At 38.9% G+C, this 24,215-nt stretch overlaps 2 protein-coding genes across 2 annotated transcripts in view; one reads left to right on the top strand and one right to left on the bottom strand.

Annotated features, from left to right (window-relative positions):
• Positions 1-92: 92 nt before the first annotated feature.
• Positions 93-24,215, bottom strand: part of shroom2a (shroom family member 2a) — a 42,731-nt gene continuing 18,608 nt past the window's right edge. Inside the window, 10 exon segments of the mRNA XM_058779925.1 lie at positions 93-1,262; positions 1,265-1,289; positions 2,279-2,551; positions 2,653-2,833; positions 3,860-4,438; positions 5,118-5,702; positions 11,006-11,088; positions 11,477-12,771; positions 12,774-14,029; positions 14,206-14,325. Of these exon segments, the coding sequence (XP_058635908.1) occupies positions 1,018-1,262; positions 1,265-1,289; positions 2,279-2,551; positions 2,653-2,833; positions 3,860-4,438; positions 5,118-5,702; positions 11,006-11,088; positions 11,477-12,771; positions 12,774-14,029; positions 14,206-14,325 (4,642 nt within the window). The 3' untranslated portion in view covers positions 93-1,017.
• Positions 9,841-24,215, top strand: part of lrrc7 (leucine rich repeat containing 7) — a 138,738-nt gene continuing 124,363 nt past the window's right edge. Inside the window, exon 1 of the mRNA XM_058779931.1 lies at positions 9,841-9,876. The gene's annotated coding sequence lies outside the window, so the exon portion shown is untranslated. The remainder of the gene's footprint in view (positions 9,877-24,215) is intronic.

The following is a 24,215-nucleotide window of genomic DNA, read 5'->3' as shown; positions in this document are numbered from 1 at the left end:
ATGGAAAGCTTGACTCCAAAAATGACTGTTTTTGTGGTCCAGAGTAACAAATATCTTACAGATGAAATTATAAATGACACATACACATGACATGGAGTAAAAGGCAGCTGGTATTTTATAGACAAGCACTGAGACCTTAGTGAAATAATATTGTATCGTTTAGGCAAATCTTTCAGAATACTTAGTCAATCCTAATTCTGATGTTACAATGCATTGTATGGTGATATATATATATATATATATCATACATTCATCTATAAAAAGCGTGCAGACTAAAGTGGTAGTTTGCTTGGCTAAAATGAAGTGAAAGGGTACAATTCTAGCCTATTCTAGTTATATACAAAGATTCAAAAGGCTAAAATAAATTACTAAAAATATCACTGAATTATTTTTAACATGACCAGGATAGTGACACATGTCATTTGAAATAATGCACCATCAAAAAGTCATTTTCGGAAGTTAATTACAACCTCCTGGTGTAAATAGAAATAGCTTACATGTGCAAAGCTTTATGCCACCGGGATTTGAGTGTGTGTTTGTATTGGCGTTCAGGCGTCTTTCATTGCCCTCTAGTGGTTAAAAAGATACAGCACAGTGAGTGACCATGGCATGTACATGCATACAGAGTGTCAAGTTTTGAGAGCACATTGGTGCAGAAAGGGCATGATCTATTGAAACAGATGTGGGGAAAAATATTAAAAGCGTCTTTAAAAATTATTATTATTTCACCATATAATTCTATGGGTCGTGTAACATTGAAACGTCATGAAAGTATAAGATCAGCTGACAGGTGATTTGGTCAAATCATGATCTAAAAGTGCCCAGCACTTTCACAGTCTTCATGAGTCTTGCCAAAATGCTGTCTGCTGGGGCAGACAAGAAGCACTCAATATATGACCAGAATGCAATTCCATTGGCAGTAAATGTACCACATTAAGTACTGCTTTGGAACCCTGTTATTTAGGGTGACGTCAAGCGAGTTGCTCTGGATCACTGCATAAACTGTTTTTTAAGTCCTCAGTTGGTTGTCCTCTGGTCCATTGGGAGACTGTCCATCAGACACTTGAGCTGCTCCTCCCCCAGTTTGATCTTGTCCTCGAGCTTGCGCTGCTCAATAATAAGGGCAGACTTCATCTTCACAAAGTGCTCATAGTCAGCCATATTCTCCTCTGACAGGTAGCTCGCCAGGATGTCGTAGACGACCCGTTCTCTCCTGTCAAGATTCTCCTTCAGCTCCTTGGCATCCTCATGTTGACGGATAGCAGTTTGCGTTTGTCTGTCAGTGTACGCTGCAGAAAGATGATCAATATTTTCAATAAAAGAATAATTCAATCAAAATCATTCTTTTATCTTTAAATGCAAAAGCACCTTGTAAAAGTTTCTGGCCATGAATTTTGAATAAATAAATAAATAAATAAATATTATATTATATTATATTATATTATATTATATTATATTATATTATATGTATGTATGTATGTATGTGTGTGGAATTAAGATTTTTGTAAAACCAGTAAAATCTTATTTCATTTCTGAAGAATCATGTGACACTGAAGACTGGAGTATTGTCTGCTACAAATTCTGCATTGCAATCAAAGGAATAAATGACATTTTAAAATATATTAAAATAGAAAACAGTTCTTTTACACTGTAATATTATTTCACAATATTAATGTTTTTACTGTATTTTTGATCAAATAAATGCAGCCTTTCTGAGCATAAAATACTTCTTTCAAAAACATTGCAAAAACTTCACAAACCTATATATAAATAAAGACAAAAAGTTAGTTTAAATCATTATTAATAATGATTATTAACCATTTATATTCTTAATTTACTCTCTCTCTACACACACACACAAAAACATGAATCTATATACAAATAAGTGCAATTTAATTATCTGGTAGCCCATTTAAATCTATATAAAAGCTATGATACTAGAATAGTAATGTAATTTATACCATGGTACTCAGTTATTACCATTTTCCACAGTACCAATTTAAGGCTCTACGGATTAAGATTGTAAGGAAACAGTAAAGGATAGGAAAAAAAAAAAAAAAAAAAAAACAGGATCTGGAAGTGATGTGAGATGTGTCAGCAGTAGGCTATATCTCTTGCATAACATGCTACTTTTATGTTAATGCCCTTTTCCAGCCTTCATAATATTCGGTGTTCTTTTTCAGCCTATTATCTTATGCTTTTTGAAACCATTAATTCTGGACGTCATTCCTCCACAACATCAATCCTGCTTTCCCAAATCCCTCGTTTTCATTCTCACCCTCTCCTCCAGTGAAGCGTCTTCCTCCAGGCTGTTGAGGGCATTCTCTACTCTGGCCAAGCGTCCAGACAGAGACAGCAGAAGGTTGACCACTTTATCAAGATCACCAACGAACATACGGAACTTTTCGAGTTCATTAGGCTTGCAGACACCCTGGACGATGGCCTCCACATCCTCCCCAAGAGCGTTGTTGTCTTGCACGTCCTCCTGTAGACTCTCCTGAGCTTCCCTCAGCACCTGCAACTTCTTGCTGAGACTGTCTATCAACTCATGCTGCAATGAGAAAGAAAAACAAGGACAAAGTCACTTGATACAATGGACTGGTAAGAAGTATCTGATTGTATTACAGATGTTTTGCTACAGCATGTTAGTACCTTCTTGCTGGCAAGATCAGTTTCATTGTCCTCCTCTAGCTCCTCCTCGGAGTTGTGTTCCACACTCTGTTCCTGCATGTCCTTCATCTTAATCAGCAGCTCTGCTTTGGGTGCAGATGTACTGTAGTAGGTTGAATTAGTCACTAAAGTAGTGGCTGCCAACAGGCTGTCCTCCTCTTTCCTGAAAACCCACAGATGACTTTTATGAGAAACATAAATTGATCATAACATAAACAATGGACCCAAACACTACAGAATTACATGTGACAAAAACAAACAGTGATGTGGGATTATCTGTTACCCCAAACAATGGCAGATATGATAGCGTTAAAGAATAATTATTTTTGCTATTTGGTTTTAGTGACTTCAGATTTACACAAAGTCTGCCAGATTGCTAGATGAGTTAGTGCCCCAGATCTGCAAGAAAAATAAACCATGCTTATGAATCATAACTTGAATGAGGAAGTAGAATTGGACAGGCTACAATTTAAATATTCACTAAATACCTTTCTCAGAATTTTTATTTATTTTTTTAATTAAAACCACATGGGTAGGGCTCAACAGCAACCCTGACCTACTGATTTAAAAAAATCATAAACGGAACATCAAACATACAAGTTCGATCTGTCTTTCTTCAGAATAGGTTTGTAATTAAAGGGATAGTTCACCCAAATATGAGAATTCTGTCATTAATTACTCGCCCTCATGTGGTTCCAAACCCGTAAGACCTCCTTCAGAACACAAATTAAGATATTTTTGATGAATTCCGAGAGCTCTCTGACCCTCTCATAGACAGCAAGGATCCTACCATGATTAAAGGCCAGCCATGTGACATCAGTGGTTGTTGAATAAAGTCGTTGTTTTTTATTTCTTTGCGCACAAAGAGTATTCTCGTAAAATTACAGTTGAACCACTGATGTCACATGGATTATTTTAACGATGTCCTTACTAAGTTTCTGGACCTTAATCATGGTAGGATCCTTGCAGTCTATGGAGGGTCAGAAATATCATGGAATTCATCAAAAATATCGTAATTTGTGTTCTGAAGATGAACGAAGGTCTTACAGGTTTGGAACAACATGAGGGTGAGTAATTAATGACAATTTTCATTTTTGGGTGAACTACCCCTTTAAGGGTAAATTCCTAGAATAAATAAAGAAATACAAATTTTTTCAAACTGAGGAAATAGGAATACAGAAATACTGACTTCTCCACAGAGTTGCGAGGAGAGAGCTGTTTAGGTGCAGCTTTTCTGCGCTGTTGGGCCTCTTCCAGTAGCTGCTCTCCTTGAGGAAAAATCCCCTCCATCAGATCCATGGTGGTCTTCATCTTACTCTGGTCTAAAATGTCCGCTAGGGACTTGTCCTTGTCCATTATGTCTCTAGCAAGCTCCTTTCTTTTTTCGTCATCTTCTGACTGTGAGGGATGTGGAGACACTCCGTTGCTGCTTTGATCCGATGAAGGGGCCGTCTGCAGGCCATGTAACGCAAAAGATACTGGGTTCACATTGGTTTGTGGACCCTGGTCTTTCAGAGGGCCCATATCTGCTTCTCTCGGATCAGACCCCTGGTCCTTTTGCCTGGTGTAAGTACAGAAAAGAGAGTATGACTGATCCGGGTTTCCCAAACTCTGAAGAGGAGTTACTCCAGGTCCTTGAGAGCTGACAGTGGTCTCGATGGGCAGGTCGAGATATTGCCGACTTTCTTTTTCGGTGTCACTCTCGGAGTGGACAATCTTAATGGGAACTTTCTTCACTGACGTGTTCTCATCTTTAACACTATCCATCCTGGTAAGCAACAATGATGAAAACAGAAACGTGTTATGGTGAATGAAAGAAATGCAACATAAGAAAAACTAGGTAACTAGGCAAACGCATAAACACAACAAGGACAGGAAAAACTATTTTCATGGGTATAATCTGTGTAGAAAAACATGAAATGTAATCTTTTACTTCAGGCTAGCAGGCTTTGCATACAGGAAAACAAGAAATGTCAGTTCCTGTGACCAAATCCATGCATATAGTTAAGAATCATGCAACAATGTCACTGTAACTCAAATGTCCGGTTCAAAACCTTGGGCTTCTCTAGGCTGTAAGACTACTAAAAAGTTCCCATATTCCAGCAAAAACAAAGCATCAGAAATGATATTCTTCAACAGTCTTTAGTCGAGCCTGGGGGGTATCCCTCTTATGACTGATCTGAAGAACTGCAGCACACATGGGCAATCTGCAGTAAGGACACATATGAATAAGCCCCTTGTATGTGCATGAATACAATAAAGAGACAGTCAGAGAAGCACTGTCATTAAATTACTGAGCTGTAGGGAGAGTTTCCAGTGATGGTTTTAAGATTGCAGCTGAGAGGAGCCCAGCTGTGGTTTGCCAGTGGAAATCTCCCTGAATTCCAGCACAGACCTGAAAGAATTCCCGAACGGCGGAATTTAACTCTAAACACACAAAGTCTTACCTTCCAGGAGCTTCATCCTGTATGGAGACGGAGACAGGGGGCTTGTCAGTCAGCCTCTGGGGAGCAAACTGGGGCGAGGGCGAACGCTGCCCCTCCATGGTGGGCTGGGTCGGGCCAGCGGTTTGCTGGGTGGGCAGGACAGCTGGAGGGGGAGGAGGTGGAAAGGGAGGAGGCACGAGCTCTTGTTGTAGCTCCTCCTCCCTGGTTGGCCCTTTGCTGTGCTGCTCTGAACCCTTCCAGGGAACAGGGACTGAAAGAGGGGCGGAGCTTTGATTGTTGACAGGAGAAAGTGAGGCCAAGACTCCTCCTCGTGATCCAGGCTGGACCTCCTGAAATTTGCTAAGAGGAGGAGGTGTGCCCTCAGGGCATTTGTACTTCTCCAGATGGGGCAAGAGAACAGAGCTCTTGTTTTTGGAGAAGGCTGATGGTTCACTTTGAGTGCTATGGTCAGAGAAATGCTGTGCAGTTTTATGATGACTGGATGGAGGATCTAAAGACTTTTTCTCCAGGTCTTCAGTCAAAGCCAAAGGAGGTGCTTCTGGTTTCTCCTTGCATACAAGTTCACTGTATCCCTTCTCATTTAACCTAAGAAAACAAAGGAGAAATGCTTTGAAGTAAAATTCTCAATCCACCAATGCACGCAACCAAAGAAGATTTATCAAAGGCCCAGACTCCGAATGTATTTGTCCTTTTTGACGCACAAAGCCTCACTGTGTTCAGCGTAAATCGATAGGCAGGCAGACATTTCTCCCACATTTCACCATCTCTCCATGGTAACTCCCAGGCTGGCTGTCATACCCAGCATATTTCTGTTCCCACAAGCCTGTCATGCTGTGGAGAATGAATGATCTTTCCCCTGCAGCAACTGGCAACGAGAACACTTTTCCCTTCTTAATCTTGATTGTTTTCATTTATGTTTTTACTCTCCTCCTTGTCTACTTAGATTTATGGTGGGCAGAGAGGGATAAGGCAGCTCTTGTTTGAATATTTTATATAAAATTGCTTGGGATAGAAAACTCTCTAAAATTACAACAACCTATGAAAGTAACTTAAAGTAAGATATTAAATATAAATGTATTTCTTTACAGTCTTTGCAAGCCACCTATTAAAGACGTCTATCAGGGATGGATGGTATATATTTAGAGATGTGTCAACTGATAGAGATTCTACTGTACAATTTATAATAATTTTGGTGATACCTCCCACAGTCAATATGTGCAAAGGAATTATACCAATTTAAAAAATCTACCAAACTGCACAGAAAGACACGGTATACTGAATTACCTCCTGGGTGTATAGAACCAGTGGCTGTGCTCCAAAGAAAGAGACATAAAGAGATTAAAGAAGAGTAAAGAAAAGCAAATAAGTAGTGAATAGTTGTAGAATGGTTAGTGGTTATACTACAGTTGAAAAGTTTGTGGTCTGTAAGATCTTTTAAAAGTTTTGAAGTGTCTTATGCTCACATAGGCTTTATTTAATTTAATCAAAATACAGTAATTTTGTAAAAAAATAAAAATAAAATTATAACTTAAAATTACAGTTTTTTATTTTATTATATTATTATATTTTAAACTGTTATTTATTCCTGTGATGGCAAAGCTGAATTTTCAGCAGCCATTATTCCAGTCTTCAGTGTCTCTTGATTCAGAAATCACTATAATATGCTGATTTAGTGCTTAAGAAACATTTCTTATTATCAATGTTGAAAACAGTTGTGCTGCTTAATATTTGTGTGGAAACCATTTTTTTGGGATTCATGAATATATGAATATAAATAACAAAGAACAGCACTTTTTAGAATATTTATTTATTTTTTACAATGTAAAAGTCTCTCACTTTTGATCAATATAGCTAATGCATCCTTGCTGATTTAAAATATTAATCTTGAAAAGTAAAAATATCTTACAGACCTAAAACGTTTGAAGGGTAGTGTACAAAAGGAAGACAAAAGGCAAAGTGCAGAAAAAAGAATGAAGGAAATATGTAGAAATATGCAAGTGCAGAAATATAAAGTATTAACTTTAAGAGTCTTACTCAATGTTATCTGAAACATGCTTTCATTGCAGATGTCATTAGTATTGCATGCATGCATGGGTAACATTCAAGCAGCATGCAGGTTCTTTCTGATACTATAGTGTCTAACACATGCATTTGATCTCAACATGATCTGGCATGCAGAACGTCTCTGCTGTAATACTATGTAAGCTTTTGTCCACAACACCCGACCTATAATCAAACATCGTCTCTTGCTTACTTCCCTTGTTTGATAAAGTTCATATGACAAAACATCTACCAGTCCTAGAAACATACCAAACATCTCTCCATGTGGATAAGCAACTGTTTCATTGTTTACTAAGCATTTTACATGCAAACACTGACCTGCATTCACATATGTGACCCTGGACCACAAAACCAGTCTAAGTCGCTGGGGTATATTTGTAGCAATAGCCAAAAATACATTGTATGGGTCAAGATTATCGATTTTCTTTTATGCCAAAAATCATTAGGATATTAAGTAAAGATCATGTTCCATGAAGGTATTTTGTAAATTTCTTACTGTAAATGTATCAAAACTTAATTTTTGATTAGTAATATGCATTGCTAAGAACTTCATTTGGACAACTTTAAAGGCGATTTTCTCAATATTTTGATTTTTTTGCACCCTCAGATTCCAGATTTTCAAATAGTTGTATCTCGCCCAAATATTGTCCAATCCTGACAACCCATACATCAATGGAAAGCTTATTTATTCAGCTTTCAGATTATGTATAAATCTCAATTTCGAAAAATTGACACTTAAGACTGGTTTTGTCGTCCAAGGTCACATATTAAGTAAAAATTGAAAGAAGCCAAGAAAAGTATAATTACCTGATAACTAAAAACTAAGAAAACACCTCTTGAAATTGATCTTACATACTCAGGATGACTCAAACTTTATCAGAAAGACTGCAAACTGAAAAGTCCATAATCCATGTACTCAAGATGCTGTCCATATAAAGCTGCTATAAAACAACTAAATGGCAATCTTTGCATTAAAAATTAAACTTGACTGTATGAGAAGCAGCGCTCACCTCTGATAATTGGGAGATCTCATCTCAGCAACAGGTGCTTCCTGGATCCCTGAACATATGTAATCTCAACCTGGGTGGGGCTATAATGCTTGTAGCTCAATTGAAATGTTTCCAGCTGGATTTAGTCCACACTAGCTGTACTTATAAAAGTCAACAGTTGCAAAAAAGTTTTCTAACATTAGAAGTCCTGTCAATATCACTTACTGACATGAAGAATACTTTCAGCTAGGACTTTTCAGCAAGGACTTTCAGCAAGATTTTTTATAATTGAGTTGTGCGTGTTTGCACGCAAATAAAATGATTGGGTGGTAGACAGGAAAACTTTGACATTTAAACAAAGATTTCTAAGAAAACTCATAGCGCTATGAAGTGAAGATGCAGGTCTATGGTATAATTCATAGTTTTCTCTCCACAGCACCTTAATTACAAGCAAGAATCAAGACAAAACCTTTCATAGGGGGCAATTTACAAGGCTTTGGATGATGGATGTTTGGCGGTAACATGCTTATTCAAGTTTGCCACTCCTTACATCTACACATAGGATTCTAAGAGAATGACCCAGAGAAGCCAAAGGATGACATGCCTGAAAAGTTACGGTTATATAAATAAAAGAAGGTTTAATATAAAGATAGGTCAGGTAGGTCATCTGTTACACACACACACAACTGGAAGCTATTTGTGACATTAGAAAATGATCTTGTTGCTATTGCTTTGATAGAAAGAGTCAAATTAATGGAAATGTAAACTGAAACTTTAATTAGCATCTCAAACATTGAGAGTACATATCCCAATTTGACCTGAATCACACTACTGGAGCCCCACCTAAAAAGTCTACATGTAAAAGGAATAACATCCAGCCATCTATCCCTTATCCTTAAAGGGATAGTTCACCCAAAAATGAAAATTTGATGTTTATCTGCTTACCCCAAGGGCATCCAAGGTGACTTTGTTTCTTCAGTAGAACACAAACAAAATGTTTAACTCAAGCCGTTGCAGTCTGCCAGTCCTATAATGGCAGTCAATGGGACTCACGGCTTTGAGAGAAAAAAAACATAGACAAAACCAAATTACACCCTGCGGCTCGTGACGATACATTGAGGTCTAAAGACACGAAACGATCGGTCTGTGCAAGAAACTGAACAGCATTTATATCATTTTTTACCTCTGATCCGCCGCACTTTCCAACTGTCCTAAGCGCCGTCACAACAGCCGGCACGTGACTCGGCTTCTTCTTCTTGCTTTACGGCGGATCGCAGACTTATAAATGCATTCTCTCAAATGGACCATTGACACTCCTAATTTGAGATTGTAGATAGAGTGTCAATGGTCCATTTGAGAGATAGGTGGCGGTAATGCACTTATAAGTCTGAGATCCGCCATAAAGCAAGAAGAACAAGCGCCGGCTGTTGTGACTGCGCTCAGGACAGCTGGACAGTACGGTGGGTCAGAGGTAAAAAACGATATACTGTTCAGTTTCATGCACAGACTGATCGTTTCGTGTCTTTAGACCTCAATGTATCGTCATGAGCCGCAGGGTTTAATTTAGGTTTTGTCTGTGTATGTTTTTAAAGCCATGAGTCCCATTGACTGCCATTATATGACTGACAGACTGCAACGGTTTGAGTTAAAAATCTTCGTTTGTTTTCAACTGAAGAAACAAAGTCACCTACATCTTGGATGCCCTTGGGGTAAGCAGATTAACATCAAAGTTTTATTTTTGGGTGAACTATCTCTTTAAACTGCATCTTCAAAGGACAGTTTCTTTCATTCTGTGTTTTCTAGATTATAGTGGGAGAAGTGATAGATAAAGTAAGTGAGAATCAATTTAACATGTTTCACAGGCTAGACATGAAAAGACGTGATTTTAAAACTAGCTAAGGTAACTGGAAGTCATTTCATGCACCGCAAACCACACTATCAGGCTGTAAGTTTTCCAATAGTAGAATTGTAATTGTAGCTTCACACAGTTAATGCTACTTCCTTTCTGTGCCAGTTAGATACATTATTCAAGCACACAATATACATACAAACCTTCTATTCTTCATCCAGATGGTTTTAAAATTCAGAATGTTCGACATTATGAATTGGATTAAGCATTGAAATTTCTCCTTAGCAGAGTACAGGGCTACCATTCATACTTCTTTCAGGATAAAATGCAATGCCTACTAGATTACATAATTATGTAGAGTAAAACTTGAATTAAATCTCATCTTCGCAAAGTTTTACAACTTTAAAATACTGAAATGAGGCAAAATATCTTTAAAAAGCCCTTTAAAGAAGTAGGAAGAGCAAAAATTTAATTTAGGCTGCTATTTTACTCTTTGGCCTTATTATGAATGGACTTATTGGGCACTTCCTCTGTCATACTCACATGCCTACACCTCAAACCAATCTCGTCGTAACAAAGCCCAGTCAGTGAGGATAGCAGTGCTGTCACAGCTGGGCTAAATCCCAAAGCTGCAAGGACCATAAAGAGTCTACTGTTTGTCTTTGACCCAACGGGGGCTGACTGATGGCCCAACTGTGGATTTCTGTATGCAACAAGGTCAAGATCAGAGCCATTAGCACAGGAATAGTTTCACCGACACACTGACACAGTCTCAGCGAGGACTGTTGGCATTGGTATCATTTCCATTACAAAGGGAAGAGTTGTTTGGCTTAGTTTCAAACAAGCCCAGAAGTATCATGATAATCATGACAAAGAACTATGTTAAAAGTGAAAAGTGATATTTAATGAGCACATTAAAATTATGTATCATCTTTTTACTCTTTAACACAACTTGCAAGGTAATGGAAAAATAACAAAACAGCATTCACCTTGTATTATTCTTCTCCTGTTCACAGAGATATTTCTCAGGCTTGGAATAGTCAGCCGACTGCTTTTCTTGAACTGGAAGTTTCTGGGAGGAATATAATACACATACAACTTAACCTTCTCATTCAGGTATTAATATATCTCAACTGCTGTTAACTTTGGCTATTTTAAGACTATCGTCTTTTGTAATTACGGTCTTAGTCGGTTGACATGATTGTGTGATCTTACTCACAACTTTCCTGGTCTGAGGGTGTGACTTTTAGTTTAATGTTTGACTAAGTTCCGTCATTTATATCGCTATTCACTGGGGCTATATGTGAGACTCAAGTCACTTTTGATTTATGATGCTTTCTAAATAAAAACAAACTCTGACAGTATGTTTTTAGAAAACAGTTTATACAATTTGAACAGATATAACAGCAGAATTAAATCACTGAAAATTGAGAGACTTCGTTAAATATGAAATAACCAACCTGTCCGTAGAAATCAGCAGAAGGGGAGGATCTAGATCTTTCATGCACACAGGTTGGCTTACTCTGTCTCTCATTTCCTGTATCAAGGATGTTATCAGCGGAGTGGTATCGTCCAGATACCCTTGGTTCGACCGTTTTCCTTTGGATGTTCCATTTGGCCTCATACTCCGCAAAGGTGCCAAGTCGCTGTTGTTCTAGCATGGCTTGTTGGTTCACTGAGTGAGAGCCATCCTGACCTTCATTAAGGTTGTGTTCAGTGGGGGTTGAGCTTTCACTGTTACTCCGCCCTGCTTTGTCACTCTTTGAAGAATAGTGCATGCTTCCAGACTTGGACAGTCTGGTGTCTTCAGATATCTGCAGGTTTTGCTTTGGCATAGGCTTAGGGAAAGCTGGTTTCCCCACTGCCTCAAATAATCTGTGCCGATTTTCTAAGGGTGCAGCATTATCCGGCACACTGGAGCGCTCATTAGCTCCTACTTCATGAATTTTATCTGGCTCAGAAAAAGATCGAACTTTCTTTTCTGCAGAAAACCGCTTGCGGCTACCAATGCGAAGTACCTGATTACTCCCTGAGGTGAGTTTGGTAGGTGGGACCTCGGATACAGCTGGAAGCGGAGGTGTGTCTTTCCGAGTGGGACCCTCAGTACCTGGATGCTCAAACAAGACTGGCTCTAGGTCTTTCCTCCTAAAGGATGTAGCCTGGAGGACTCTGGCTTGGGCTTCTTTCAGATGGTCTTTATAAGAGCTGGAAAAGCAGCCATCCGAGGAGGGAGAAGAAGTCCCAGTGGTTTTCCAGACTGCAGGCTCTTCTACAGCTTCAACTGGACTTTCTAAAGTGGCTGCGCTTCGACTCTTTTGAAGCTGGGCCCTCCTCATCTGGATCTCATTGCGCAAGGTGGTGGCAAATCGGTCACTTCGTCGTGCCTGTTTGCCACTCTGACTGTCAAGGGCTTCCTGTTGTGCACTTCCGCTGTTGATCTCATCTTGACAGTCCTCCAAGTCATTGTGCTCTTGGGCCAGAGAATACAGCATAGGTGTTTTCTGGGGACAAATCTTTGACTCGCTTTTAGTTGGAAAGGGTTGTTGTGAGTACTCTTTAAGATGAAGATGACCAGCACTTCTCCTGTGCTCGGGTTGCTTACTTGAGGGATAACTACCAGAATGTTCATCTGAGCTAGACACTTGGTGTTGCTTTTGGCTCCCCCTCAATTCAGAAGATTTTGTTAAATCAGGTACATTCAAGGGATTACTTGGTGCAGAGAAAATGCGATGGTGGTTGTCACTTTGTTTGAAGGGGTATTGTTGTCTTTATGCTCTGGATCATGGTACTGTGACTGAGGTGGGAAATAGCGGTCTTTTGCTCCTCCTTGAGAACCTATGGACATCCTGTCCCGTCCACTGTGTGACATTTCTGAGACTGAAGAAGCTTTAGAGTCATCAACTCTCACTAAAGAAGCTTGGGTCATTCCCTGAGCGATATGATGAGAGGTAACTCCAACATGACAGGACATTGATGCAGCTGGCCTTCTAGTTTGATTCTGGCTACTGAGTTGCATGTGGTTGTTTGTGGGCAGCTCCTGCATACTGCTGAAGTAGCCACTGAATGGAGGTTTCAGTGCTGGTATTGTCCTAGTTTGAGCGTGGAAAGTGCCCTCGTCACTGTACTGCCGTGGATGGTATGGAACATGGGCATAGGATTGGTGTCTATCTCTGACGTCTGTTGTTGATAGGGAATATGTCTTGTCTGATGACATACGGGGTGGATACTGATGATGGGCATCGGATGAAATGTAGGGATTTGAGGAATCATTTTTGGATGGCAGGTTATAATCGCGTCGACCCTCAAGAGCAGTCTCGTTGACTTGGTGAGACCTTTGTGTGCTTTCATGGGTTTCTCCGGCCTTTTGCAATGCTTTTACCTGAGGCTTTAACTGGGCGTGAACACCAAGACCCTCAGAGGTGCCTGTGATCAGCCCCTTCTCATGAACCTTGGTAGCAGCAAAACTATCACTGCGTGTCGGTGGAGTAGGAGGTGGGGTGGAGGATACCATGTTTTTCTTCATATCTGGGACATGCCAGACAGGTCCAATACTAACTCTTCCGGAGCTTGAATGCCGAGTGCCTGGTTGTTCTTCGGCTTTTGGGATCTCATGGCTACCTGAACTTGAGAGATGCTGCAAGTATCCAAGCCTCTCATCTTGTCGTACCCCTTCGCTTAGGCTTTGGCTATGTCTGCCATTGCTGTGCCTGCCACTTGAGTCCCACTGATTAATTTTGTACAGCATGTTCTCAGTGGATGCAGCGTTACTTTTGGACAGTGTGTAATCTGGGGTTCCTGAGCTTGTTGAAAAGGAGCTGTAAGCAGAGTCTCGCTTACCACTGCCCAAATGTTCAATGCTGTTATTGTTGGACTTGCTTGGGGAAAGACGACCAGGTGGATAGGGATGTGAGCTATGCTCTAGGCTGTCCATACTCCCCAAAGAGCTGAACTGGTTGGATACTCTCCGTAGATTTGTTTGCTCCCAGCCAGTTGAGAGTTCAGAAGAGAATGAACTATGAAAAACAAACACATGTAAAGAGTGTTTAGGCTGTATATAAATGCAACTGCAGTAATCAAAAGTTTCTGCCATTCAATGTATATTCGTAAAAGAAAAATATCTTCATTCTGAAATCTTCACTGAAAGAAGCAATATAAACAGAAACAAATTATTTTCCGTCTCTCCAATTACCTTGCATCATATCTTGCTTGCCAGACTGGTGAGGGTGTGGACTGGTTTTTGGCTTCTGAGTGGCTCTCGTTGAACTTGGTGGCATGCCAGGAGTGAGGTCTGCTCATGGGTTCATTTCTTCTGTGGGCAGCAAACGGGAAAGAGAGAAGGATAGAGAAAGATGTAGAGCAGGAGGAGGAAAGATTAGAAAACAAGGCAATAAAATGTTGCTTTGTGAACAGCTGCAAAACGAATGGCAAACACCAATCACCAAGCAGCACTACAACTATTCTGAAGGACAGTAAAGTGTCAAAACGTGATAGATGATTATGGAAGTTGTGTAATGATCATGCCAAGAGACAGAAGTAGCCTGTGAGCATGCCGATGTTGCAGTCATTCACTATCAACACAAAGTTTTTCAGCTGTCAACCACAAAGCCTAACAAACACCTACAAACACCATTAAATATCCGTAAACCACATGTCCTCTCAACACTCACACCACAGCAACATACCCTTTAAATCGGTTCTTTCTGGGATGCATGAAGTGAAAGACATAAATATATAATTGTTACTGAAACTGCCACAACAACTAAACAGAGCCTCTTATAAGAAGTCGAATACATTGTCCTAATGACATTATAAATAATTCAGTCAGTGCATAGATTTTTTCTATAGACACTGCCAAATTTTTGCAAAATCTTAGACTAACAAAAACAACAAAATTTGGAACCGATGCTCATGAAATCCATACTTAAATAAATTCTGCAAGAACTAATGAACAGGGTTCCCACAGCTTCCAATAAATTTCCAAACTGGATAAGAATTTTCCAGATTGCACTCATAAAGAGTAATTTCTAAAAAATAAATATTTTAGAGAAATTTCTATTATTTTTGCCATTTATTTTGGATTTGAAAAATAAGGCCTGGAAATTTTAAAACAATTATAAATTCCCTAATATTTCCAGGTTATTCATGATCGTGGGAACCCTGAATAAGAAATGTGGAGCATATGCAAGGTGGAAAACTATTGGATGGAAATTTGAACTTCTGATGGATGATATCACAAGGCCATGGAGAGAATATGATTGTAGATCATTATGACTAGACTGGGTGGTACAGGAAAGGAAGTGGGGTTTCTTGTGGATACATTGATACCATACCTCATGGAACTTCGTAAAATCTTCGTGAGAAAGCTCCGGGCCATATGCACGTCGCTCTCTGATGGCATTTTCTGTGCTACAATATCCACCATTTTCATCTTCCTGAAGGGGGTTAAAAGGGGGAGGGACACATATAGTCGGAATCTCTGAGTTCAGTAAAGTTTGACAGGGACTCTAGTGCTGAATTCCAAATGGAGACATGAAAATCCATCTCTGTGATGGGAAAATACAGACGTACTAGCATGGGCCACAACACTGTCTGTAATTAGTCAAGCATTATACGCAAGAACACAAACGCAAATATAGCCTTGTGTAAAAAAACATAACCAATTCAGACAAAACAACCACAAAATGTTATACTTAAGGCGTTATGCTGTATGAAAAATACACTGTGACAACACAGACATTCCACATAAATGAAACCTGTGTTTTTAATGCCTATGCCCAATTGTTGCAGAGTTGAGAAGCACATGCATGCAAAAACTTTAGCCATAAGGCCATTCAAAAAACACCAGCACCAGCACTGAGAGAGGGTTTAAAAAGGACAAAATCTACAAAAAAAAAAAAAAAAAAAAAGACTTTAGTCTTCCTCTCACCGTGCACGTACATACTGTAACATACTGACCAGAGATCTGCAACTTACAAACAATCGCATAGTGTGAATAGTGGACATAGGGAGACATCTAGTGGTTAAGGTTTAACACTACCATTCCATGTGACAATGTATGCCATAAAATAAAATAAAGTAAAACTGAGAAAAAGATAACAAGTTACTCATTAAATATTACAACCTCTTTCCAGGATCTGTGCATGCAATGTTTGATGGCTGCATGCAACATTGGCTGAATGTAACATTCCTCAGCATGCTGCCCAACATCTCCCCAAACTAAAGAGTCCACCCACACCTGACCTGTGACCTTTAAGTTTTGAGAGTCAAAACATTCCTGTCGTTTCTGAAATTCAGTCGTTTGGTTTAGTGATAGGATTGTAAAAACAGAAATCCATCTCCTTGAATTTCCAACAGTCTAAAACCCAAGCTTGCGCAACTCTCCAAGAGACCGGAGGGGTTAGAACAACAGTCAATCAAAGACATGCAGTGCTGCTCCATTAGAACATGAGGTCAAGTGCCAGTCACCCTCTAGCCAGTAAACAGTAAGAGACATTCTTCTAAATACTAGGAAAATAAAAACTACTATGCTAACCCAAATATCCTTGACCCCAAAACATTTGCTTAAACCAGCTTTGGCTACCTAAGCTGATGTTGACTAAAACAAGATGTCCATGTACATCCCTGTCACAGGTTTAAAAGATGGCGGAACAGATTAAACGGCAAATTATAAACAGAGTGGCCGAAAAGACACCCTCTGCTTTTGCTCAATGCTGCTCTCTTTTCCTGTGTAAAAGTTTCAAGTGTGTATGTGCTCGCCACACATGGCGCTGGCTATTCAGATGCTAATGACATTCTCTTTATTAGACGTATTGTCAGGGCTACAGCTGGTCTAGCGCAGATATGCCAGTGGTCCGAATCAGTGGCGCCCAGGCGGAATGGAGGCCAAGGAGGGGGGTTCGGAGGGGAAAGTCCCCCACCGATGTTTTCAGAACAAGGCATGTTCAAAAACAAACAAATCACTTCTGAAAAGACAACAACCAATCCAAAGCCTGATGCAAAACATTCAGCTTGGTTAAAGAGTTAACATCCAAATCTTATTCACAGGACGAACCAACAAGAAAAAAAGTGTTCAAAAGACACCTTCGTGAAAGATCAGCAAGCTTTTGAAAGGGAAAATGCTATTGTTTACTAATATATGATTAGGATCTGATGCAGTGTTTGAAAACCATCAAAGGTTGATTTTGGTTTGCTAAGATAAACGCAACAGGTTTCATGAGGTCAAGTTTTAACATACCATCTACTCGTTTACAAAGTCATCTGAGGGACAAGCTGCACCAAAGCTTAGATTTCACAAACAGTAAAATAAGACAAGACTAAACAGATGCCAAGATAAAAGCAAAGGAACTACAACAGGTGTGAGAAAGATGGCAGACGTAAAAAAAGACAGCAAAACGTAAACTTCTAAACTCACCAAACAATCCCTCAAGCAAGTAAGTTTGCCAAACAGGTCCCTAAACGAGCAGACCTGAGACGCTTTGATGGATGAAATGGTACTGAGAGCCGGGTTTGCTCCAGTGGACTCCCCAGGCAGCGCATTCCACATTCACATCAAAGACAGACCAGGACAAAGGGCCCTCCATAGATGGCCGGTCCCAGACCGCAGTGTGAGTCTTTTCAACCATCCACTTCTTCCATATGAAAGACTACAGAAAAAGGTAGCTTTGACAAACCCCATGTAGAGATCTGATCATACGAGAATTAGCACATACACTCTCATATCTACTTCCAGTGCCTGTGTGACTGTTGCAGTCAGGGCAGATCTCTACAGGGATTATGGTGATTTTACCCCGGGAAGGAAGGGGGGAGGGAACGAGGAGGGGGCTGTTGTCATAGCCAGTCTCCTTGAAGCAATCTAGCAGCTTCTGTCTCCCTATTGGCTCAGGGATGGTATGCTAATGGGCAGTCGAGAGGGCCAAATGTTCTCGCTGAACCCCTCTTGTGTAGCGGTCCTCTGTTTCTTCTATTACTATGGCAACAGGTTGATTTTTGCCGAGTCTTAAGTGCACTGGTTTGTCAAGTGGAGTGAAACCAAAGAAAGAGATAATAATTTAACTACATTTTAAAAGAAAAGTGGATTTATTTCAAAACATAGAAGGATTTATTGCCATAAACTGATCAATCCAACAATGAATATTCAGTAGTGGCTCTGCACTACACAACACTAGAGTTTTACTATTGAGGCGCCCCACTCACCAATGGCAAGAGACGTCACCATTACCGCTGACCTCAAACCCTAACCCTCCCAACCCCCGAAACGGATCATGTGACCAGTAGATCACTCCAGGTCTGACAAAAGCCATCTGGTTAAAACAAGGCTAGAGATCTCAAATAATCAACCTGTTAGCTTTGTAAAACAGATCTCTAAAGAGTGAAGCTTGACTGTGATCGGAGCTTGACCTACAAAGTTTCAAGCTTGATTAAAACTTTTCTTGGCCTCAAAACAAGTGGTCTGGTGACAGGCAAGAAGATTACAGAAGAATTGTTTTGGCCTATGCCTGATGGGCGGGCTTTTACGAAATCTTTCACAATGATCTATTGTGAGACGACTTCTCATCCGTGCATTCCAGACAGGAGGCCATTCCTAGGCATTAACGCTCCCATAAACATTGCATTTTTCTCACTGCCTCAAAAAGGTAAAGCAGGCAAAAACATTTGTAAATTTGTAAAGATTCGTAAAGCTCTTATTTTAGAGAGAAAAGCCATTCTAAGCTGAATTTTTCCAAGGAGACAAGAACAAGTGTTTAAGGAGATATGTCCAACAAGATCTTATCTGATCCATCTAATGGAAACCACACTTTGTTCAATGTAATATTGGACACAAGGGGACACCGCTAGAGTTGTGGGTACATTGGAGTCGGTTATTTATCTGGCCGTGGAGTGTCTGCACAAAGGCCTTCTTCAGAACGCATCTCAATCAAACCACTAATACGGGGCTAGGAGAGGCCAACCGTGAGGTACCTGTAATGACAGGCACATTCCTGAGCTGCATGTCATACCAGCCAAAGAACCAATAGCCGCCTAGTCCCCTGCCGGGTTCACAGCTGCGTCTCTTTTGTTTGGGTGTACAGCACTAAGATGTATCAGCATAAAGCATTTCTTAAACGTACACATATTATGCGTTACTATTAGACCTCAACAAAATAAATAAATAAAAAAATATCGGTGGCTTGCTTACTCCGGGTTTCCTGCTTGTTTATGTGATTAAGGATGCCCTTGGTCTAACCTCAGCTAACAGTGTAAGAAGCAAGAAAAGTGCACAGTAATCAGACTTAGAAGGTGACCAAAGGACTCTAAATTCATTGCTCCATGCCAAAATTTCTTGGAAACGGTAAGCACAGGAGGCTGAACCCCTCTGTGCAAAGTTTTACATTCCAAAAGACTTAATATGACCTGTAGATCAACATCTGATCACAGACCTAGACTGAGAACAGGGATTCGCCTCCAGTGATCTGATATATTACTGAGATTAAATTAACAGCATGCACAGTTCAATACACAATTCGACCTAATTTTGGAAGAATGAATGAGAACTTTACCTGGTTTCTTTCAGAAAACACACAAAAGACATCACAAACTCTTTCTTTTTTTTTTTTTTTTTGTCTCTTAGTAACATTTCTTCTTTTTACTCTTACTTCTGATCTCGTATTAATTACTCTTTTGTAATTACTACCCAATTTAATTTGGCAATAGTTACATGTAGAGTTTGTATGTTCCAATTCCTTTGCAATAAAAAAGTGCTCCTCTTGAGCATAAAAAAACCAAATTAATTTTGACTTCATTACAGACCTGATCATCATAAAGACAAATATCACAGCTAGTTCATATGACATGAGAACTACCTGATTCTCACTGTTGGTACATGTGCAATTAATTAATAAACACTTAAGAATTTACATAAAATTTTTGCTGTGTATTTAAAAAATCAATTTACAATCAATTTTTGAATCTAGTTTATATTTTGATTAGCCCTGCTATTCTTACACTTCAATCATCAGACTTAAAAGGTCTGAAAAAGTGGCATCCATGTCAATTTTCATTTCATTATGCATCATAAAATTACTTATGAATTATTAAATAATTATCAAACAAGAATACTTATGAGATTATGAATTTCATGAATGGATCAACTAACCCAAAATAGTTTGAGAAAGAATCACAATGAATAAGTGAATCATAATAAGCAATTTTACAATGCCACACATTTGAAATAGACAGTTGTAGCTACTTTGTGTTGAGATTAGGACCAAAACTAACACTAACAGTGTTAAAAACATTTCTGGTTTCCCCTTCTGAATGAGCCAGTTTCAGGCAGACAAATCCCACAGCACCACCTTTCCCATGTACCTTTCACTTTCACAGGCTGCTGATGTAACAGGTGTCATAGCAACTAAAATAAAGGAACACAGCTTCAGAGGGATCTCATCACCATAGCACTGTAGGAGCTTGTCCGAATGATTGTTTGATGCTGCTTCCTGTAAAGCCAAGCCACCTGCTGTTAATATAAGACCTCATGTCCACAAAAGGCATCAGGTCTTTTTTTTTTTTCCAAATAAAAGCACTGAAAAAAAAAAAAACAATCAGGTTTCTCAAGTATTTGTTTCGCTTTTGACTGGTGCAATAAAATAGGAAAATATTGTACTTCTAAGTCATGAAATCCAGACACTACAAAACTGGAAAAGTTTGCCAACATTTTCACATTTCAAAATTTTACATACCTCAATAACACCTGTACAAAACGTCTGAGCCCACTACAGCATCTGGTTTGATTCAGTCATGATGCGCAACTCCCATTACTGTGGTTATCTGTCTTTAATTATATTTTCTCCTACAGTACTTTTGAAAACAGCAGCTCTTCTTCCTCTAATGCTAATGAAATGTGTGTAACCCACGGGTGTCAACTCACCTTGGCAATGGACCGTTCCACAAATCATTTTAGAAAAGGGTGGATCAAGGATTAGCACCATGTGAAATTGCAAATTAAAAACCACTTTGGCATTTAGGTGGTGCTAATTCAAAAGTTACAGTGTGAAATTAAGAAAACAAGAAAGTAGTTTTATTGGATCACTGAGCAGTTCTATAAATCATATGCAGATGACTTGACTTCACCCCTGCTGCGGTGATCAACTTCAAGTCATCCTCTCTCAGTTAATGCCATAGGAGAGATTTACCAGTTATAATTGGATTCTGAAGCTCAGAGTGACACAGCTCTTGTCACTATAGCCACACACCTATTTTACACTATTAGGCAGAAGCATAGGGTACACAGTGCTGCCATAAATTTTGGCATGGCAATTGTCTTAGAAGGGCCAATTACCCAATGCATCACTTTAACATTTAAACTATATTCTGTAGCTGAAATAGTTAGTCCTTTAGATGCAGTTTTATAGCTGAAAAAGTACGTAATTACTAAAAGAGGGAGGAAAAATGTTAATGTCCTATTTTAAGCAGGCTTTTGGAACAATTCTGCAACCAAAGTCTGTATTTAAACCAACAGAAGAAAAAAAACCATTCCAGCTGCATCCTGGGAAAATCATTAATTATTACTGACAGTTTGTCTATTGCAAGAGGGCTGTGGATTCTTATCTTCCTTCAACAGAACGCTTACAGGAAGTGTAACACAAATGTCAACACAATCCCAAAAATTCAAGGAATGAAAAGAGGAAATTTTCCTAGCTTTGGTCACCCCAGGATTATGCGATTATTCTACTATCTACAATACCAGTGTACAACATTGTTCACCGGCCAAATATATTAAATAGAATATTCATATAATACATAAAATAATATATATATATATATAGTTTAGGGTCAGTAAGATTTTTAAAACGTTTTTATGTTGTGCTCACTAATGCTGCTTTTATTTAATCAATAATAAAGTAAAACAGCAATACTGTAAAATATTAAACAGTTCTCGATTTTTTTTTAATAAATAGAATATAATAGAAAGAATGAATATGAATATGAAGTTCAAAACATTTAAAAAACAAAAACTTTTGTAACAGTACAAGATGAAAAGATGTCTTTACTGTCGCTTTTGATCAATTTGTGTCTTTGCTGAATAAAAGCATTTTTCAAGAAAAACACCAAAATGGAATATACATTGTACACATATACAAAGATTCACTTCTCAGTTAAAGTGTGTACTTATTTATTTAAAAGGATATGTTCGCTAAAAACTAATCTTTGATTTATCTTTGCATCATCCTTTTTTTTTTTTTACTCAGTTTAGAGGCACTGAAGGTTTCAAATTTCCCAAAGACAAAAGGAATTATCAAACAAATGATGCTCAGGTTTTTCCATACAGTGTGATTCTACTGTTTTGAGCATTTTGTTAAGATAACTCCTTTTTTGTGTTATCATTCACATATCATGTGTTATGGCTCTACGTCACAAGGTGGCAGTAGTCATTCTATGTGAGAAGCTGGCTACAGAAGAAGGACTGGCCTCTGGATCAGTGGTTCTCAAACGTCTCCATGAAGTACCCCCAGCACTGCACATTTTCTATGTCTCCCTATATCTGACACACCCACTTCAGGTCTTGCAGTCTCCACTAATGAGCTGATGAGTTGAATCAGGTGTGATAGATGAGGGAGACATACAAAATGTGCAGGGTTGGGGTACTCCAGGACAGGTTTGAGAACCACTGCTCTGGATGATCTGTTTATAACAAAAAGGTCTCTTGGGTCAGTAATGTCAACAGGGCATTCAAACACGTCACAGTCGGAAAACAGCAAAAAATAAAAATAATAAAAACACCCTTTGTTTTTGTCAATAAACTATGATGAATTCAACTTGCTCTCCTGAGGTCTTTTTCCAATCAAAGTTTCTGAGAATAGTAAATGAACAATCATCAAAGCTTCAGAGAATACACATGTGAGAAGATCATATGAGAATGACAGAATCTGAAGGACAGACACAATACACATTCTCTTTGATAGTTTCACTGGGGAATTCAAACTAATTTGAAGACATTTCTAAAACGATAACCGCTCACAAAAAGATTTGTCTGTCACAACCGAGTAACTCTGAACACCACTCCAGACACACCTCTGTCACATGACTGCCTCCTCTCATCTGTTTCAAGGACTGTCACTGTTTGTTTCTAAATTCAACAACCACAACATTCATGCGGAACATGCACAAAAAAGTCACTTATTACCACTAGTGACAACAAATTTTCATTAAAACTTTAGAGAATCGCTTACTCTGAGCAAAACAATCAGTATTTACATTTCTAAATAGAACAATGGTTCTCGACCTTGTGAAATATAGGAACAAAAGCATGCATTTTATGCATTCAATCAGCTCATCTTAAGGTCATCTGATGCTTTTGTTAGCACATCTGTGTTATTGGTTTGTAGGGCTCTTCTAACAGACTATCCATCTCTGACGGTCTTTTCTAATAGTTTATAGTTAAAAATGTTCTTTTGCCCCTTTGAATCTCTTCTTCTTATTCACCAGTTCCAGATGTGGCTTTTTCTTTGAAACTCAGCACAAAAGGTTTCAACTGCTGCTTGGCATGTACTTGTCAATGAAGCTGCCAGCTGAGAACCTGTGAGGTTTTGGCTTCTCGAACTAGAGACTCTTGCATTTGTCTTCTTGTGTATATGAACCATCCGCATCCATCTCTGTCTGGGTTAAATCCAGTTTGCTGCTTTAGTTTAAAACATCAGTACATACACTCGTAGAATTGTCTTTGTTTCTTGAAAGAACAGCAGATTGTGTGTTTATAGAGAAAGCTGAATATTTTTGAAAAGCCCAAATAATTTAGAAACTGGGTGTTTGTTGACTGAAGACAGATTTTGCATTACATTTTCCACTCTTTGTATGTAACAGTACTATAGAATCATATTGCTCCAATTGTAGCACCAGACAAGACAGTCTGTAAAAGTGTGGATGAGTTATCTAATCCACAAGCAACAGACTCCAAATCCCATTTTAATCACACTGACCATAATCCCAATATCTCTGTGGTTAGATTACCTACTCAGTGGGGCATCCGGGCACATTGGCATTCACAGAAACACTCAATTGTGCATCATGCTTGAGCGACAATATTTAGTGTGTCATAGGATGTATTTCACTCACCTAAGAGTTTAGTAATCATGTTCATTTAGGTTAGTTAATCTAATTAATCACTGTGCGACATATAACACTTGTATTAGTATAGTGAACAATCATCGTATAAACAATCAGAAT

The sequence above is a fragment of the Onychostoma macrolepis genome, chromosome 06 (genome assembly GCF_012432095.1).
Source record: "Onychostoma macrolepis isolate SWU-2019 chromosome 06, ASM1243209v1, whole genome shotgun sequence".
NCBI lineage: Eukaryota > Metazoa > Chordata > Actinopteri > Cypriniformes > Cyprinidae > Onychostoma > Onychostoma macrolepis.
The sequence above is the reverse complement of the archived record's forward strand: the minus strand, read 5'-3'. Positions and strand labels throughout refer to the sequence as shown.